Consider the following 21,089-nt stretch of genomic DNA (forward strand, 5'->3'; position numbering starts at 1 on the left):
ATACATTGAAACACTATCTCAAATAACAGTTTTTATTTCTTTATAGGACTTATGGTGGGCTTTTGTTGTAGATCTGAACCAGTATTGCATATTTAAAACTCCACTGGTGGGTATGTAGAACATTTGGTGGCCATAACCAAATCATTTCTTAGACTTTTTAACTTTCACTTGTGATTTTGATAATTATCATTTTTTCTAGACTATTTCTTGGTTTTAAAATAAATGTGATTGCTTTTTGTTTTCTAAACTCTATGTAAACAAGATATGATAGTTTCGAGTAAACAAAAACAAAATAGAAACATTGTAGTCTATTAATATTTTAAAAAAACCCAACTAATTGTAAAGCTAAACTACTACATCAATAAATCTAATGGCTAAAAGCAAAAACTAAAACAACCAAAACAACAACAAAAAAATGAATACACAGCCTAGAAGTAAACCCATTCATGTACATCCAACTGATTTTTTGCCAGGGTGGGGAAAGTACTAGGGATTGAACTCAGGGGCACTTGACCACTGAGCCACATCCCCAGCCCTATTTTGTATTTTATTTAGAGACAGGGTCTCACTGAGTTGCTTAGTGTCTCACTTTTGCTGAGGCTGGCTTTGAACTTGTGTTCCTTCTGCCTCAGCCTCCCAAACTACTGGAATTACAGGCATGGACCACCATGCCCAGGCCAGTCAACTGATTTTTGACAAATGTGCTGATAACACACATTACAGAAAGACTTCCAATAAGTGGTGTTGAGAAAATTTGGATATCCACAGCAGAAGAATAAAGCTAGATCTCACCAGTTACAATGATCAACTCAAAATGGCTTAATGAATTAAATGTAAGACCCTAAACCATGAAATTATCAGAAGAAAACAAAAGGGAAATGCTTCAGGACATTGGAATGGCAAGGATTCCTTGGTTAGAACCCACAGAGCACAGGAATTGAAAGCCAAAAATAGACAAACAGGATTACAAACAACTAAAAGTCTTCTACCCAGCAAAAGAATACTTAAGACAGTGCAGAGACAACCTACAGAATGGGAGAAATTACTTGCAATATATACATCTGACTAGTGATTGATATCCATAATAAAATTTAAAAATCCGAAAACTCAGTAACAAAAGAAAATGCAAATAACCTGATTAAAATATTAAAATATAGGCAATAAATCCCAATAGGTATTTCTCAAAAAAATACATACAATTGTCCAACAGGTACATGAAAATAATGGTCACCATTGCTAATCATCAGAGAAATGTGAATCAAAACCACAGTGAGACATTACCCTAGTAAAAATGGCAATATTACCAAAAGACTAAAGAAGACGAGTGCTGGTGATGATGTGGAAAAAAAGGGAAACCTTGTACCCTGTTGGTGGGAGTGTAAATTAGTACACATTTTATGGAAAACAATATTGAAGTTCCTCAAAAATGAAATATAGAGCTAGTATATGATCCAGCAATTCCACTACTGGGAATATACTCAAAGAAAATGAAATCAGTATGTTGGAGAGACATCTGTATTCCTATGTTCATTGCTGCAGTGTTCATAATACCCAATAAATGAAAACGAACTATCATGCATCTATCAACTGATGAATAGATGAAGAAAATGTGGCTTGAATACACAATGGACTATTACTCAGTCATAAAAAGAATGGCTGTATGTCATTTGCCGGTGAGTGAATGGATCTGGAGACTATAGTGTTAAATGAATTAAATAAATCCAAAAAAAAAGGTCAAATGTTTTCTCTGATATATGAATGCTAACACAAACAAGGGGAGGGTGAGAATAGAAGTTCAGTGGAGTAGACAAAGAGGAATGGGAAGGGTGGGGGATGGGTAAAGGAAAGACAGTGGAATGAATCTGACATAAATTTCTTTGTACACATATGAATACACCACCAGTGAATATCACCATCATGTCCATCCACAAAACTGGGGTCCTAATTAAAATAAGATATAGTCCATGCTTGTATAAATACATCAAAATAAACTCTACTTCCATATGTATCTAAAAAGAACAAATAAAATTAAAAAAAAAATTTGTAATGCACACACATGCAAACAGAATGCCATGTACACCAACAAACTAGATAATATAAATGAAATGGACAAATTCCTAGAAAAATGAATAACCAAAAGTGACTCCAGAAGAAATAGAGATGGGTGTGGGTGATACATGGCTGTAATCCCTGTGACTTATTAGACTCAGGCAGAGGATCACAAGATTGAGGCCAGCCTTGGCAGTTTAGTGGGACTGAGTCTCAAAATGGAAAGGGCTGGGGATGTAGCTCAGTATTAAAGTGACCCTGGGTTCAAGTACTGAGAAAAAGAAGGAGAAAGAGAAGGAAAAACTGACAATTTTAACATACCTAAAGTAAAACAATCTAATCAGTAATCAAAAGCTGGCTTTTTTTTGTGACTTCTGGTAATGCATTAGACATTATTTAAATTTCATTGACTATCACAGATATCTTTAATAGCAAAGAAAAATCCCTCCCAACTCATTTAAACCTCCATACCTCCTCTCTCTACCAACATGAGACAAAAACATCTCTGCTTTATCATGCCATTTCTGTCATGATGCTTTGTCTCACCATAGGCCCACAGCAATGCACACATTGCACCATGGACTGAAACCTCTGAAATAAACTTTTCTCATTTAACTTGATTTTTTTCTGGCATTTTGTCATGGCAACAAAAAGCCAAATTAATGTATCACACTATTGTGAGAATCATAGCTGAATGCACTATTGGGAGATGGTGGAATCTCATTGGAAGGAGTGGTCTTTGGGGTCATGTCCTTGGGGACTTTCTTTTGTTCTGGGACCCATACCCTATGTGTTATATTAGCGTGGTTTGAAAATCATTACTTCTACCCTGTTCTCATTCCCCATCCTTTCCACTTTATTCCCACTCACTGACATAGGTAAACCACTCATTAATTTCTGGTATATCCTTATGGTATTTCACTTTGCACAAATAAAGAGATGCATGTATGTTTTCTTATTTCATCCTTTTGCTTCTTAAACAAAAGATAACATACTTAAACGTAGAGCATATACTTACAAAATATGTTGATTTTTACCTATCTCCAAACATAAGTGCAGCAGCAAGTGTTTTGAAGTGTTTCATGTAAATGAAAACATACGTAAAAAACACAAGTAATCTCTCTTGCAAAATTTTTCAATCACATATTACTTCTGTTCCTTCATATATAGAACCATACTTGCCTTCAAAAAATGGTGGGCTTTGCAGAAGAAATAGAGTTTCAATTGAATTCTTAAATCATAATACTAAATTTGGAAAAGGTTGCAATCAGGCTTCTAAGTATGAAATTCAAGGTGTTAACAATAAAGTTTACTTGTTTTTCCCATTCAGTCCAATTCACTTGGTAGAAAACCCAGATAAATGCATTGACTGTGCATTACAGAAACAACAAAAAATAAAATTTAAAAATGAGCCATTTGCCGGCATTCACATTCATTCTAGCTGACAAAATGCTAGAAAATTTTAATAAATTAAAACCACATTAGCCTGAAGAAGTCAGCAAATTTACTGACTGGTTTAAAAGTAACTATATGCCTCAGAGAATAAGAAGACACACAATGACATTGAGTTCGAAAAATCAAAACTATACAGGAAGGGACCAAATCTGCCAAAGCTATGGTCTGTATATGAGTGTATATGCATTGGATTTCTGTGTACCCAAATGAACACATAAGAAAGGAATGGAAGATGAAAAATTTTAATAAGGAATACTCATGTTGATGTATATCAAACCATAAAAGAATTTCTGAAAGAGGGGTACCATGTAGAAAATGAATGTGAGGGTATTCTCCAAGGACAGCCATACCTTAAAAGAAAAAAGAAAAAAGAGCAGTTATACCTCACACTGCAAGATTTCAAAATATAATGATCTAGAAAGTTAGCCAGCTCTTATAGATTACCTCCACTAAATTATCCATAATCCTGAAGCAAACTTCTTCTTGTCAAGTTTTCTTTTTAAGTATTATTTTTTTTATTTGTTTTTTGTACTAGGGATTTAACCCAGGGGTGCTTTGCGACTGAGCCACATACCCAGTCCTTTTTATTTTTTGAAACAGGATCTCGCTAATTTGCTGAAGTTGGTCAAATTTACAATGCTCCTGTTTCAGTCTCCAAAGTCTCTGGAATTACAGAGTGTGCCACTATGCCCGGCGTTAGTTTACTTTTGTTTTTTGTTTCTCCACTATTTAAAGGAACTACTGTATAGAGGGTAAAGAGGGGTGGGAGGGGTGGGGGGAAGGGAAAAAATAACAGAATGAATCAAACAACATTGCTCTATGTAAATTTATGATTACACAAATGGTATGCCTTTACGCCATGTACAAACAGAGAAACAACATGTATCCCATTTGTTTACAATAAAAAAAAAATAAAAAAAATAAAGTTATCTGCATTACTTTTTTCTTTTTTTTTTTTTTTTACATGCAAATTAATTTATTGACTTTTGGGATGTAAACCTTCTACAGATATATTACATCACAACTTGAATTAACATTGCTGAACAGTATATGTGATATATTGGGGAGATCAAGCAGTTTTGTGGTTTTGATCACAAATAAAATTTCAGAAACACATAAAAATAAAGACAATAGTAAAATGTTTCAAAGCTAAATTTAAAATGCTATGGTCTTTATCCTGTAAATAAGAACAAATTTATAAATATTTAGATAAAGGACATGCATAAAATCTGCATATAATTCAGAATTATTAGGTTAATTTTGAGGCAGGAAATTTATAATCTCAAGGCCATCCTCAATAACTTTATAAAATAGAAAGGGGTTGGGGTGTAGCGCATTAATAGAGTAGCCCTGGATACTATCACTAGTTACAGTAACTATGGAAATTTTATATTGCTTTGTCCTGTCTATGTACAAAGCAATATAAATAAAATATAAAACTCATTTATAAAGGTCTAATATTTATAGAAACAAGGTAAAGCACATATATTTTTTGGCAATAGAAACAAAAATCATGCATATATTAATTTCAATATTGTATTAACTTCTGAAGTAATAGAAATTGCCATATATTCATAAAATATAGCCAAAAATTAAAACAGTAATATGTGAAGGGAGAAAACTTGTTTGACACCATGAAATCTACCCTATAAAATGAAAGAAAATGGGAAAGGAAAATTTAACCAACAATTTATATATAACCATAGATATATTATTTACAAACAGTTTCATATAACTACAAATTTCAACTATCCCTATGAACCAAAAAAAAAGCATTTATTGTAAATCTTTACTTTCACTTCACAGAAAATCCTTTACAAGTATTTACAAAGAGCATGCATAAAGTAATTTTAATGAATAAATATATAAATAATGTTGAACAGATTTAAGATATTAATTTTTTGCAATGGTTTGTCCTAGAATTCTCCAAAAATGTGCATATACCACATGGAGACCCACAAATAACAGAAGATCTTTTAGATCATGCTGACACTCACTGGCAAAGAGGAGTTTGGTTGCTTAATTTAAATGAACTGGGACATTGCTGGAGAGAAATGGACGATTTGAAAAAAATTTGAAAACTTGATAAACAAAGGACAGTATATGTTCAATGACAACAGGAGAAATCATCCTAAGCTTTTGAAAAATCTTTTCTGTTTGATAACTTCTCCATCAACATTTTGAAGTTTGAATTCCTCCTTGGTCTTTGGAACTCTCAACTGTGTCTTCTGCTATGTCAGGCCACACTATTTTATATCACTGAATTACTCTCAGTACCACTTTTCTAAAGTGAAAGATATATAACCTACCAAGAAAGGGAGAGATTAAAGATGAAATGTCTTTAACATTTTATCTGTACCAAAATATGTTCTTTTATTTCATGAAAGCACAAATATGAAACACATTCTTATAGAGAGGTTCCCAGAAGTTATTCTGCAAGGGAAGAAAATCAAATAATTATGATTAATTAAAATTATGAAGGGAAGTTATGCTTACGCAGGAAGACCAAGTTTCTGTAATTCTCAAACATCACATCTCTATATAAGTTTTGTTGAGCTGGCTGAAGGTATTCCCACTCCTCTTCTGTGAAATCAATGGCCACATCTCTGAATATCACCAGATCCATTTCCTGGTGCTCAGGAGCCAGTCTTTGTCCCTAGGGATCTTCAGCCACTGCACATCAGCAAACTGGGACTCAGAGAAGAGAGTGGTGGGCAGACATTGCAAGATATATTTTCTCAATGGATCTTATATTTTCTGATGGCAACTTGGAAGGGAAAAATGAAGCACTGCATATACCACTCATTTCCTGGTTCTCAGGAGCTTAGTCCTTGTCCCCAGGGATCTTCAGCCCCTGTGCAGCAGAGCAACCTGGGACTCCAAAACAGGACAGTGAAACCTCTGCATTACTTTTTTCAATATGCTGTACTATGTTTTTCTTCTTCACAAAATTTCCAACGCCTTACATATAAATGGTGTGAAGACTTTCAGACAGTCCTATTTTATGCATTTTTTGGTAAGTATGACTTCACAAAAGTACATTATCATCACATTCACTTTTTAAATTTTTTTCAGTGCTAGGTATCAAACACAGGGTTTTACATGTTAGGCAAGCACTCTATCACTGAACTGTATCTACAGCCCCACCACATTCACCTTGTGTGTAAACGTGTATGTATGCAAAAATATCAAGAACTTTTTAGTAAATGAAAATATTTCCTTTTAAAAATGTGTATTTGTGAAAGAAAAAATTTCTTGAGATCTCAGCTCTTTGGGTAACTGCTTTTCTGCTTGATCCCATCATAAAATTTAGGTTGTTTGTCACAATATTTCAGATGACCTCAGTTATAAAGCCAGGTGAACATAATTACCAACCAAAGTCACATGTGTTTATATATTTCACGTTTTGACCTTTTTCTTTTTAAGTATGGTTCATTGGACATAACTGCGATAGCTGTGATTGTCACTAGTATACCTGAGTGTGTATGCTTATAAACATAATAATATATTTTATATTATTATTATTATCTACTTTATTTTATACAGTGGCCTATGAAGTGTTCTGTCATATTTCTATGTTTCTCAAATAAAACCCCTTTAAAATTTAAATAAGTGTCTTTTAAATATTTTTTATTACTTTTGCCAGAATTATGTTTTTGGAATTTTGATCTTTTATGTCTTTAGATTTTAAGGATTTTGATCTTCTAGGATTTCAATATTGGTATTATGACGTTCAGAATTGTGTCATTCAGGATATGGCCCAAATCCAGAAAGAGGATTTGAAAATGGCCTTGGATTAAGCAGTGGTTTCTTAGATAAGTAGTCCAGGGTTTCTTTTGAGATAATGAAAATGTTAAAATTGATTGTAGTTATGAATGCACAATATATATTGAAGGCCATTAAACTGTACAACTCAAGGGGGTGATTTGTGAAATATGAATTATATTTTAATAAAACTGTTTTTAAAAACTAAATATGAAACTACCATAGACATAGCAAATGTATTCTTGGGCATTTATCCAGAGAAGTGAAATATATATTACCAAAAAACCCCAGAAACGAATGTGAATAGTCACTATGTAACTTTCAAAAATTGAACTAAGTCCAGATATGCTTCAATGGGAGGATGGCTAATCAGACTGTAGTATATCTACATTATGGAATATTTAAAATGAAAGAAAAATTAATATTTGAATGAATGAATCTACAAATATCAAATTTAAAAGTCAAGCTCAAAGTCTTCATAGTTTATGATTTCATTTTTGAAAAGACAATTGAGATGAGAACCAATTAATTGTTGTCAGATATTTAGGACAGGAATTGGAGGGAGGTGAGTTGATTATTAAAGGGTAACATGAGGGATCCTTGTGATGGAACTGCTCTGAATCTTGGCTCTGCTAAGGGATACATAGACCTATATTTTTGATAAATTATATAAAATGAAATACCCCCCACATGAACACATACACAAATGAGTACAAATACAACAGTGAAACCTGAATACGACCTGTACATTGTATCTATGTCAATATCCTGGTATTCACAATGGTTCTGATTTCTGGAGAGACAGCATTGCCCCCTCCCATTTGCATTCCTAGCCTTTGCCATCGCCTTATTTTACAGGACTTTATGTTTCCTTAACAGACTTACTGTGAGGTTCAGCTGGAAGAGCTTCTCTGCTCACCATCAAACATCTTTCCTGTATATCATGGTTTGTTTAATAGGGAGGATGCATTGTTCTGAAGGATGTTGCTGTCTATCATCAATAGACCCTGTTGACTGATCCCCTTGACTTTGAATCAAATGTTGAATGAAGGTAAACATAGCCTTCAGTTCTGCGATGAAACTGGAGCCTACAAGGAAGGCAACGCCTCAGTTTATAATTACCCACCCAATTCACTTTCCTACCCTCTTCTACAAATAAACAGTAGAGGGCACAATTTCCCCATTCCCCTTGCAACTTTGCATTTAGGTCCTGATATGTGTTCCACAGATGCTGCCCATATACTTGGAATTATCTTCATTCAGAGAAAGGAGTTGGCAAAAGTGGGTCCATAATTCTCTGGGACATCCAGATTGTGTCAGCCACCTCACTTTACACTTTTCAGTGCCCAAGGCTGTTTTATTTATCCAATTCCCTTTCTTCTACCCCTTTCCCCTTTCTTCCTTCTCCTTCTCCTCTTCCTTGACTGTAACCATCAGAACGCTTCTTGTAATCATAATGAGGCCATGTGAATTGGCAAGACAGACCATATGAGTGCCAACAATATCAAGAACATGAAGGCAGCTGGATAGAATACATTTAACCACCACTATGAGAATGGAAAGAAAGTATACACGTAAATCACACACAGGTTATGATCATCTGAAAAATATGTTCCTTGGCTCATTCCACTGAATTCTTCAAATTATATTTGTCCCTAAATTTCATTCCATTTTTCCAGGAAAAAAAATGATTTTTATTTACTGACCCTCTGCTATTTGCGGAATCTTGAGCTAGAGACACTGTTGATGATAAGAAAAAACCTGCTTTCTAGTCTTAAGGCACTAATAATTACAAAGGCTATAATTAAGTTCAAATTAAGGGAAGAATTATAGATTTGATAGAAAGAAAATATTTTGATTGTTTAAACATATGTTTGTGAATATACATACATATAAACAATGTTGACAAATGAGATGGAGGATATATTTCAATGATAAAGTATGTAGATTTTCATTTAAATTACAAAAAAGAACAATTCCCCAATTTGAAATATAGCAAGGAACTTCAAAGGCAATTTTATCAGAAGAAAAACCAGTAATCAGTAAATGTATAAAAAATTATCGATATATGCAAAAATTAAATTTTTCATCCATTAATTCAGCATCTAACAAAAATTTTAAAATGCTAGAAGAGCTACATGGAAGTATAAATCAATACAACCTTTTTGGAGGGCAGTTTGGCCACATGCATTAAAGATTTAAGTGTATATTATGTTGAATTAGCATTCTCTTTTTTAAAATAGCCAAGAATTGGAAACAACCCAAGTGGCCATTAATATAGGGATTAACAAATAATTCATGACATATGCAGTTTTATGTAAGTATCAAAAAGAATATCAAGAAAAACGAATTCCCTCATTATTTAAGGAGTTCTTAAAATTTTATAAGTAAAAAACCGACCCCCAGGGCTGGGAATATAACTCAGTTGGTAGAGTGCTTGCCTCAAAAGCACAAGGTCCTGCATTCAATCCCTAGCAAAACAAAAAACAAAACAAAATAAAAAAACACCCAAATAGGAAAATGGGGATGAAGGTAAGCTTTATGGCAAAATAAACACAAATGGGCATTAAACAAATTGAAAATATGCTTACCCTCACTCAAATTTATGGGACAATAAAAAAAATTTTCCCCTCTCAGACTGAAAAAATGAAAATGTTGGATAATGGGCAGGATTTGACAGGATATAAGGAAACACTATTTCCTACACTGTTACTAAAAGGATAAATGGTACAAATTCTCTGAAGGACAATCTGATAACATATCAACATGCATTATTTTGACTATTTTATTCAGAGAAGGGTTATGGAGTGAACTATCACTTTTTCATTTCTGAACAACTTTTTGTTTTCCCTGGAGCTATTTGGAGGTTTCGTTTGATTATACTATCACTGCTTCATACCAAACTCTGACAGTTGTTTATATCTCCTCTCAATACGTTCAGACCATTTAGATGTGATCACTTGTATCTTCTTGAAAAAGTCTCTCCTGGAGCTTTCTGATATGCTCTGACCTGGAATAGTTGCCTTCTATACCTGGTACATACCTATCATCCTGAGATATCCTTCTATTATACTGGTGATTTCATTCACCATGCTATGTTGGGTTTCTTATTTTCTTTTTTTTATATTTTTGGGAGTTTCTTATTTTTTATTTGCCCTATTTTTGTTTATTCTGTTTGTTCATTTGTTTTACTGAGCATATCCTCCAATAACTTCCTCAAAATAGGTATGTTGGAAGTAGATTGTTTGACATCTTTCATACCTGAAAATGCTTTTTTTTTTCCCTAACCTCACATTTTATGGGCAAAATTTTCTGGGTGAGAATTCTGTTCTGGAAATACTTTTCCCCAGAAATTAAAGGCACTTGTGTTGAGAAGTTTGACTACATTTTTAGTCCTGATCCTTTTAAGTGACTTTTCTTTTCCTCCGACATCACCTTGTCTTCATGTTTTAAAATGTCAAAATATATGACATTCCTATAATCCCAAAGACTATGGAGGTTGAAGAAGAAGAAACACAGGTCTGAGTTCAGTTGGGCAACCTAGCAAGTCCCTCAGTAGTAAAGCATCCTTGGTTTCAAATGCCAATATAAAAATAAAGTGCTAGTGATTACATTAGGACCATCTGGATAACATAGCATCATCTTTGTATCTTAAAATCCTTAACCTAATCACACCCAAGTCCCTTTTGCCATGTAAGGTGACATATTCATAGGTTTCATGGATTAGAACATGAAGATCTTTGGGGAGTCATTATTCTGCCTATCATACCTATCACACACTAGTAAAGCTGGACTGAAGCTGCACAAAGGGCATAGGCAATTAAGTCGGACAGTCCTGTGAACTTGGGAATTTTCCTGCTTTTTTGAGCTTGTTCCCACTTGTTAAAATGGAGGTATTCAAAGATACTGGACTGAGACAGACAGTATTACCCTATGTATATGTATGATTACACGAATGGTATGAATCTACATTGTGTATAAGCATAGAAATGAAAAGTTGTACCCCATTTGTGTACAATGAATCAAATGCAGTCTGTAAAAATTAAAAAAAAATTAAAAATGGAAGTATTCATATCCTTCCTTCCCACAGAATGATAGTGAAGATAAAAGGAGATCAGGGATGGAAAGTTGGCCTAGAGAATGGAAGTTATAGTGGAATCTTACAATCACCCAACCATACCACAAAGAAAGATTGAGTCACAGTGAAGTCTTCCTAAATTTTATTGGCACTGAAGTAGAACATGGGTTGAGCATAAACCCCGCCAAAAACAATTTTTAAAAAACCCAAAAATACACAAAAAAACCTGAATATAAAATCTAACCTTTCTCCCCAGCCTCCGTGGGGGTGGGTTACCGCCCTTAAGGCAGCTAGATTGCCCCACAATTCCAGATTTGAATTTAGCCAAAATAGGGCATATCACTGAGTGAGTGTCAATATAATTCACAGCAATGCACACAAGACTCCCCAGGGTCAGGTGGGGGGACAGGGATTGAGGAAGGCTCTCAATTAGGGGTGCTGCATGGAGGGAAGGACAGCCCAATGGGGGAATTGAACCCTGGGGAGAAGGCAAACAGGAAAAATAAAACCAAATACCAAGTACTTTAAAAATGGATTGTATGACCTATAGTGACAGGTAATATCACTAATACTGAAAGTTTCTTACATTAATGTTTCTGGCAAAGTATCCTTTTATAATATAGTATATGCTTCCCAGGTGTGGGGGTGGTAAAGGAATGAGGCCAAAATGATCCTGCCCCCAGACTAATATCTTCTAATGGTGCATTAGCAATAAAGGCAGAAATCAATATTGAGTTAGATATCACTAGAATATATAATACTGGTAGAAAGAAAAACGGCACACGAGACAGAGAGGAGGAGGCCACTTCTGGGTTGAGAGCAAGGGGTTTGGGGTGTGGAAGGGACCAGGTTAGCATCCCCAGCAGCTCTCTGGTATGTAGCTCCAAGGGACACCACAGCTGGTGACAAGACCTGGTTAGAGGCTTGTCAGAGGTAGGGCCCAGTCACCACGATGGATGGGGATGATGGGAAGGGGCTACTGGGCACCTGAGAGGGTTGAGTAAACTGTGGGACCAGAGGCATGGGCTTCTCTCACCACACACAGCTTCTTCTGTCCACTTCCCAATTAAGTCTACTGGCATCAAGATCTAGGGCTCACCAAACCAAGGCCCAGACAGCTATGAAGCAGGAGCTGTGGCCCAAGTATCTATGATAGGGGAAGTGGCCTGGAGCTACTGGCTGGGAAAATCCTGAAACCAGGTACAAACATTTCCTCCCATTTGGCAAGAGCTATGGTTGGGGCTGGCTGAGCTTTTGGGTACTTATCCCTACTGTTCTAACTGGAGAGGATTTGGGAATTGGAGGAGGCATGGGTAGATACAGAGAAGGAACCAGGAACCAGGAATAATAATTCTATGGGAATCTGCCCATAGAGCTCACTTGAGACAACCCTAGGCTCACATAAGGCATTGGAGCAGGATCTTTTAACCCAGCATTGGCTGACTAAAAGGGCCAATGGCCTTCCAGAATGATAGTGAAGCCTCTTGAAGGCACTGTCTCCCTCATCCCACCCTGGGGAGAAACTGAGTCCCTGAACTCAGGGACAAGGCTTATTGGGACTGAGTTTGTAACAGGCCCAATCTGGGAGGTAGAAACAAGAATGACTCAACATCTCTTTATCCTCCAATCATTACAAAGCCTAAATAACTCTAAAAAGGATGGGCATTAGGAGGTCAAATCCTCCAAAGTTGACATACTAGAGCAGATAACCAGGGTCCTGCTTCCTTTCCTAAACTCTGTGATACCCCAACCCTGCAAATCACAGGACCTGGAAGAGGAAGTCAGTGGTAGGGCAGGAGAGAGGAGCTAGCTTTCACCATACTCCACACTTGACTCCCAAAAGGACAATAGTAATTGGGAGGCAGGTGGTTGCCAACTGAAGTGAAGGTGACTCTGACCTGGGGAAGTGGTTGATTCTAGCAAGCTACATTAAATGGAACAGAGAGGGGAAACAGGGTCCCATTGGCACCACATTGGGCTATTTGTCTGCCCAGGGAAATGAGTTGGGGCTGAGGTGCTAGGTTTGGTCCCATGGCTGCACTGAATGCTTGGCATGACTCCAGGGCTGCTCTAGTTAGTGGCTCCAGCACAGTGTGAGTTAGGCAAAAGTATAGGGAGTGTGGGGGCAAGGAAGAAGGGAGGAGGGGTCCCTAGAGGCTGGGTGCCCTTTACATGGACTCAAACTCATCAATGCGCTGCTTGGTGTTACCCTGCCGGATCTGGCGCAGGGTTTTGTATTTGTCTCGGCCAAGTCGCATGTTCTCAGCATGGATCATGTCATTGGCAGTCTTCTTGGATTCATCACGGGCATTGGCCAGCTCTGAAGTAAGGGCCTATGAGGAAGCAAGGGATGCAATGTTCAATGGCTTCCTTTTACTTAAAAGTCCACATACTTGATCAGATTTTTCTTCTTTTCTGTTTTTTTCCTCTCCTTGCTACTCCACCCCCCCAAGACACACAGCCATTTCTAGCTCCATTAGGACTGCAGTGGGGCAAGAATTTAAAAAAAAAAAAAAATATATATATATATATATATATAAACTTAGGGGACCAGTTGATGTTGGATATTCCCTGAGAGTAGAACAATATACCAAAGAAAGATTTGGGTAGGAATTTTATCAGCTAAAGTGGTTTTTTTCCCAGGTAAGTATTTTCTGAATGTAAGAGGTAAATGGAGTGGGGTGGGAGGTGGGGAAAAAGAAAATCTCAAAAATGGAAGATGCAACCAGGTATGGTGGTACATCCCTGTAATCCCAGTGATTCAGGAGGCTGAGACAGAAGGATTGTAAGTTCAAGACCAGCCTCAGCAATTTAGTGAGATTCTAAGTAACTTAGTGAGACCTGTCTCAAAAATAAAAAAATAAAAAGGGCTGGGATGTAGTTTAGTGGTAAAGTGCCTCTGGGTTCAATCACCAGTACCAAAAAAAATTGAAGAGCTAACCTAGGGTCTGATTAATAAGTGAGAAGTGACCCCCTTTAAAGTTTTACTTAAGATAGTCTCAGACTCTCATACAGCACTGGGACAGGCCCCTATACCTATTCCTTCATGGTGGTCTAGGGAAGGCCATGGCTAGTAAGTCAATACACAAAGTTTCCTGGACCATTTGGCCCTGTCCAGATACCTTCAGGTGTTTCTGCACACGTTCATTCTTCTCTGCCTCAGTGGTACGTTCCTCTTCACTGCGATCCTTGGCCATAGCATCAGCCCTCAGATCAGCACTGGCCTCTGCCCCATTCTCATCCTGTTCATCCTGCTCATTCTCTGCAGGCTCTGCCACATGAGGTGTACTCATGGCAGTCTTCAGTTCAGCACGGGTCTTCTCCAAGTCTTCCTGAACCATCTGGGCCTATCCAGTTACAGAAAAAGAAAACGAACAGTGGTCAGATCGGGTAACATGTGGCAACCCATTCATGCTTAAAACAGTCTGGCAAAAGACAGATATTAGGTAGGACAAACAGCTTCGTCTGTCTGATCCCTAGTTTCATCGGTTATAAAATAGAAGCAAATGTACCAACCTCCTAAGGGTACTGGGGAATTTTTAGAAGTATTTCCAAAAGCATTGAGCACCTTCTCCCATAATTTCTACTGTCCAGGAAGACTGGAAGTGAGAGGGAGCCCAAACTAAAGATCTAGAATATAGGTATATAATACCCCTTCCCACAATGCTTTGCTCTGGGCAGTGTCTTACCTTTTGCTGCCACTCCACAGCCTCACTCTCTTTCTTCTGTCGGGCCATCTCCAGCTGAGAGATCCGAGCTGTCAGCTCTGCCATTTCTGAAGCCTACAGATAAATTAAAAGCCAGTGAGGTCTGAGCATTCTGGTTCTCAGAGCCCAAGTGTCTTCAACCCCAGTTCTCCTGGGAAACCAATGGAAAACCTAATGTTCTACTTGCTCGCTACACAGGTGGCTCTTTTTGAAAAAAAAAAAAATAGTTTAGTTATAGATGAACATGATACCTTTAATTAATTAATTTATTTTTATTTTTATGTGATGCTGAGGACTGAACTCAGTGCTTCACTTGTGCTAAGCAAGTGCTCTATCACTGAGCCACAACCCCAGCACCCCTGTTGACTCTTTCAACCAGACCACTTCACTCCAGTCCCATCTTCCACACCTACCACCTTCTTGTAAGTCATAGCTCCCCTCCTAAAATGTCAGTTTCCTGGAGGCAAAAAAATCTGTCTCTTCCTCATATCTATCCCTCTTTCTCTCTTCTCCCTCTCCCCCTCTCAGTACTGCCAAGTATGCATGTGGTTTAAACCTCAGTAAATTTGTGGAGATTACTGCCTAAAATGCAGTGCCTCAAGTGTCACATGGTGATTTGAACAAGGGAAAATGCTTATGTACACAATCATACCTTGATAAATTTTCCCATGATAGCTTCTTCCTGAGAGATAGGTCTTAGTTCCCTCTACTCCTACTTCAAATAATATAATGGAAGCATATGTCAAAGAATTTGGGCTATGGGTTCTTATCTTCTAAATCACAGAACTCTTAGAAATTGTGATAGAACTATGGATGCCTACCCCCCACAAAATACACTGACACAGTTTTGCAAATTATTTCAGGGAGCAAACTCTTAAAATAAAGGCAGAAATGGGTTCTAATCCATGCTCAACCAGAACCTTGTGGTCTCTGGCAAGTCACTTAATCTCCCTAAGACCTAATTCCATATCTGGGCATATTATAACATGTATGCGGGTTAATCCTGTAAGGTTACTAAAAGAAATAATGAAGTAAGGAAAAGGAAAATGAAACTAGAATAGCAACACATTATAGGTATTAAATTGAGTGGGAGTCCCTTTATTTCATTTCTCTTTCCCTTTCCTTTGGCAGGTTACCATTTCAGATCTCCAAGGGTTAATAAAGTGAATAAAAACTGAGAGTCAAAGAAAACTGTGAAGGTTTCTGGGCCACACCAGTGACTCCTCAGCTTGTTTCTGAATGAGCTGTTAGAAGCCTTTGGAGTGGAATCATGCTGGGAAGAGCCAGGCTTGAAGGCAGAGGTAGCTATAAATAGGTTGGCAGACAAGAGAGATGGCCCCACAATCTCAGGCCATCATGAAACTTTACCAGTTGTTCCTGAGTCTTCTTCTGGTCCCGGGAGGCCTGCAGCAGGGCTTCCTTGGCCTCTTCAGCTTCTTGACGTTCCTTGGCCAGTTTTTCAGCCTCACTCTGAGCACGCTTCCGTTCTTGCTCAAGTTCCAGGGCCCTGCGGGTTTGTTCTTCCAATTCTGGGCAGAAAATAATGCAAAAAGTAGGTGAAAGGCAGAGAGATGATGGCACATTAACACCCTTCCTAGAAATGCTCTACACCACAGTGCAGCTGGCAGAAGGTTCTGAGAACTCTTCTTGCCCCATCCCTCACCTATGATGTGGTCACACCTGGTGTCTGTGGTCTGGGTCTGCAGATCAGGTAGAAAGGTCTCTAGCTCACAGAGTCAGACTTTGGGGAAACCCATTCTCTAATGTGACTCCAGTTTTACCTTGCTGAGCCTTCTTAGTCTGTTCCTCAATCTGCTTCAGCTTCTCCATCAGTTCTTCCTTCTCCCGTTCAATCTTCTCCTTCTCCTTTTCTGCCATCTCACGCTTCTTTTTCTCATTTTCCAGCAGAGCACTAGGGAAGGGAGGGAGGAATGGAGCAGGATAGTAAGGTTGCATGGAAGCTAAAGATGCCTAGGGCTCCCTGGCCCTGGGTTCCTCAGGCAACATCATTCCAACATACCCTGGGCTTGTAAGCTTGAACCATTCTCCCTTACCTCCACATCCTTGCCCTCATATCACAACCCCACATAGGCTATTATATAGGCTATTATACTCAGGGCCCAGTAAGGAAATCCAAACTAGAATCTCAACTCTGCCAGTAACCCACTAGGTAAACCCAGCTATCCTGCTGCTTTGCTCCTGTCTTCATTTCTCCTGTCTGTGAAATGGTCTAACAAGTCTTGCCCTGTTTGCCTTGTGGAATTTAGGAAGATAAGTTTTGGCTCCATGTTAAGATGTTGTACTTCAAGTATCTATGGCTAATTCTGACTGCCCTAAAGCCCAGCTCTAGGCTCCTTTTTCCCAGAGTTTGTTGCAAATCTGAAATAAGAATTTGTTTTTCCTAGCCATAGCACCTCTTCCAGGAAGCCTTCTTATCCCTTAACTAGATGTCTTCTCTCCCTCTGAGCTCTCAGAATACTTGACATACCCTCTTCCCCATCCCTCTCCCCTGTTATGTTTTTCTCCATAGCACTTTTACCATTCCACTTACTATGTAATTTGCATATTTATTATGTCTATCTCCTCCCAACAAAATGATAGACTCACAAGAACAGGAATTTTTGGTCTTTTTTCAAGTACTCATTAATTATTTACTAAGTGGATGAATGACACAGCTTTGTACCTTGAGTTTCATATGTATTATGAAACTCCAAAACCACATATATATGAAACTATTTCTCCTACTAAGACTGTGAGGTCTCAGAGGGGAGGTTCTTACCAGATCCAGTTCCGTAAACTGCCTCCCAATCTTGGTAAATTTTTTTCTGAATAAATGTGAACCTCAGGGTCTAAACTCTCATATATGAGTCATTTCCAGCCTACTAGATTAGAAACCTTCCAAGGTTCTAAACTCTTTTTTGTACCAGGGATTGAACCCAAGGTTGCTTAAACACTCAGCCACATTTTTTTTCAGACATGGTCTCATTAAGTTGCTAAGGCAGGCTTTAAACTTGCAGTCCTCCTACCTCAGCTTCCCAAGCCACTAGGATTACAGGTGTGTGTCACTGCAACCATCAGGTTCCAAACTCTTTCTAACATAGTACCTAGTAGAGCAACACTCCTCAAATCCTGAGGTGCATAGGAATAACCTGGGATCTTTTAAAATAATTGAGGTGAAATTCACATAATATAAAATTAACCATTTTAAAGTGAATATAATGGCATTTAACACCTTCACAATATTGTGCAACCACCATTTAAAAAATATTTTAGTTGGACATAATACCTTTATTTTATTTATTTTTATGTAGTACTGAGGACCAAACCCCTGCCTCACACATGCTAGGCAAGTGCTCTACCACTAGGCTACAACCCCAGCCATGCAACCACTACTTTAGAGTTCTAAAAACATTTTCTCACTCTGAAGTAAAATCCCATACCTATTAGACAGTTTTTCCCCATCCCACCTCCCCTACCAGGCTCTATCACCAGTTAATATTATGTTTCTGTAGATTTTTCTATTCTGGTCATTTCATTCAAATAGATTCATGCAATATGTAACATTCTGTGTCTTATTGCTTTTACTTAGCATAATGTTTTAGAGAAGCATCCACACTGTAGCATGTAAGACTGAATAATATTCTGCTATGGTTTGATTATGGTATGTTCCCCTAAGAGCTTTGGTCCCCAATGTGATAGTTTTGAGAAGTGAAAACTACAAAGTGGGGCCCAGTGAGAGGTGATTACGTCATTGGGAAACCACCCTCAGATGGGATTAATGCTTTTCAGGAGGGAGTAGGTTGGATCTCACAGGACTACATTAGTACTTGTGAGACTGGTTTACTATAAGTAAGCCTGAAACTTCCCCTGAATTCCTTCTTCCACGTGTGCACATATGTCCCTGTTTTGTGATGCTCTCTGCCATGTTATAATACAATATGATGCTTTCAACAGATGTGCCTCCCTGATCTTTGGCTTCTCAGCCTCCGAAACTATGAATTAAAATATGCCTCTTCTTTTTGAAGAACCCAGTCTCAGGTATTTTGTTATAGCAACACCAAGTAGACTAAGATATATCCTATTGTATATTGAATTTATTTATCCATTTATCCATTGGTAGACATTTGGGCTGTTTCAGTTTTTTGGCTATTGAAATAGTGCTGCTAATTCGAGTGTTTGTTTGAAAACCCATTTTCAATTCTTTTGGGTACTTAACTAGGAGTGGAATTTACAGGAGCATAGATATAGCAATTCTATCGTTAATGTTTTGATGAACTGTCATGCTCTTCTTCCATTTTAAATTCTCACCAGCAATGTATATCAGTTTCAATTGCTCTACAACCTCAACACTTGTTTTTCAGTTTTATTTTTTTTTATCCATACAAATGGGTGTGGGGTGGTAACTCAATAAGATTACCCATTGTATTTCCCTAATGACTAAGGACATTTTCATGTACCTATTGGTCATTTGCCTATCTTCTTTGGAAAAATCATCATGATCATTTCTGCTTCATGCAGGACCCACTTCTAGCTCTGTAGCACCTACCGCTCCATCTGCTTCTGGTGCTTCTCCTCCCGGGCCTGTGCCTTCATCTGCTGCACTTCAATGGTATCAGGCTTACGGCGGCGCATGTATAGCTCATGGTTCCCCATGCACAGGGCCAAGATCCGCTTGTTAATCCGCAGACGGGGAGCATAAAAGACAAAGTCCTGGTGGGAAAAGAGCAATGAAAATGTTTGGAGGAACAGGTTAAAGTGAGTTTCTACCTTCTGAAATGCTAAATTCAAAGCACTGGAAAGATTGTTTTACATTAAAGATGGGAAGACTAATTATCAGAGTGGTGAAGTGATATGCCCAGGGTCAGCCAGCAGGACAGGGTAGACCCAAGACTAGAACCCAGGTTTCTTGACTCTGAAACCAGTGCTCTTTCCACCAACCACAATTTCTTCCAACATATTTATGAGAGGATCCCTAAAATACCTTCAACCTAATATATGCAGCTGAAGAATCAGAACTGCCTCTCTCTGCTAATTAGAGATCCTATTGAGTTGAAGGAGGCCTCTTTTAGAAGCCAAATGATCCTTGCATACTACTCCAGTGGGTACAGTATGGGTGACTATACCATTTCTGTAGTTTCCAGAAAGCATATGCTAGACCCAGCCCCTTAAATCCTTTTTTGGAACAAGATAAGCTGTAAATACATAAATCTCCTAAACATCGATTGTCCTGGTTGCTGTTTGTTAAATAAGCTCTTGAGCTCCACTAGCCTTGTTGCTTACCTTTTTCTGATGAAAGTTGAGCACAGCAGCAATAAAAAAGAACACACAAGAAAATCCAGTGAGTTTAAGTTTGTTACTACAAATACCACTGGACCAAGGTCACTCTCTGATGGGCTAACCACCACCTCCTCTGCCACTGAACCCAAACTGCTATCATCTCATATAGTGTGGGGTACAGTGGAAGGAGCACAGGCTTTCAAAGTCAAATAACCTAGGTACAAATCCAAGCTCTACCATTTTTAAGTTGTATGATCCTGAGCAAATCATTTCATCTTTCTGAACCTTAACTTCATGAACTTAATTGAAATGTTACTACCTACCTGACTATGTAGTTGAAGCTATAAGGAGACACACGTATAAGAACATGGCAGGGGAGTTCAGACACCTTAGGGTTGGAGAATAAGGCTGAACCCTCATGAAATGGGTCAGGTTCAGCAAGGCCAATGGTCCTTGTTGGATACAAAGTACACCAGAAGAGTAGACACTCATCTCAGTTTTCTATCCTCCCCTCAATCACCAGCTTTCCAGTCCTGTCAGATGCAGGCAACTGAGTAGGTGAGAAATATGGTGAATGTGAAAAAGGAAGGACTAGACTTAAAGAATTTCTTCTCTTGAGAGAAGTCTGAGAGGGCAGAAGTAAAGTTGTATCAAAAAAGCAAATGTGGAAGATCATCTTTAGATTTGGACTTCTCCTGGCTCTTCCCTACTTCCACAATTAAGATAAAGTATATAAATGGTGTCTACTTTCTGGGGCC

General features: G+C 38.0%; 1 protein-coding gene across 1 annotated transcript in view; it reads right to left on the minus strand.

Annotated features, from left to right (window-relative positions):
• Positions 1-11,472: 11,472 nt before the first annotated feature.
• Positions 11,473-21,089, minus strand: part of MSN (moesin) — a 69,218-nt gene continuing 59,601 nt past the window's right edge. Inside the window, exons 8-13 of the mRNA XM_079124112.1 lie at positions 19,601-19,764; positions 16,836-16,966; positions 16,423-16,583; positions 15,037-15,129; positions 14,470-14,694; positions 11,473-13,680 (exon numbers count right to left, since the gene is read on the minus strand). Coding sequence (XP_078980238.1) covers positions 13,516-13,680; positions 14,470-14,694; positions 15,037-15,129; positions 16,423-16,583; positions 16,836-16,966; positions 19,601-19,764 — 939 coding nt within the window. The 3' untranslated portion in view covers positions 11,473-13,515. The remainder of the gene's footprint in view (positions 13,681-14,469; positions 14,695-15,036; positions 15,130-16,422; positions 16,584-16,835; positions 16,967-19,600; positions 19,765-21,089) is intronic.

The sequence above is a fragment of the Sciurus vulgaris genome (genome assembly GCF_902686455.1).
Source record: "Sciurus vulgaris genome assembly, chromosome: X".
In the NCBI taxonomy this organism is placed as follows: domain Eukaryota; kingdom Metazoa; phylum Chordata; class Mammalia; order Rodentia; family Sciuridae; genus Sciurus; species Sciurus vulgaris.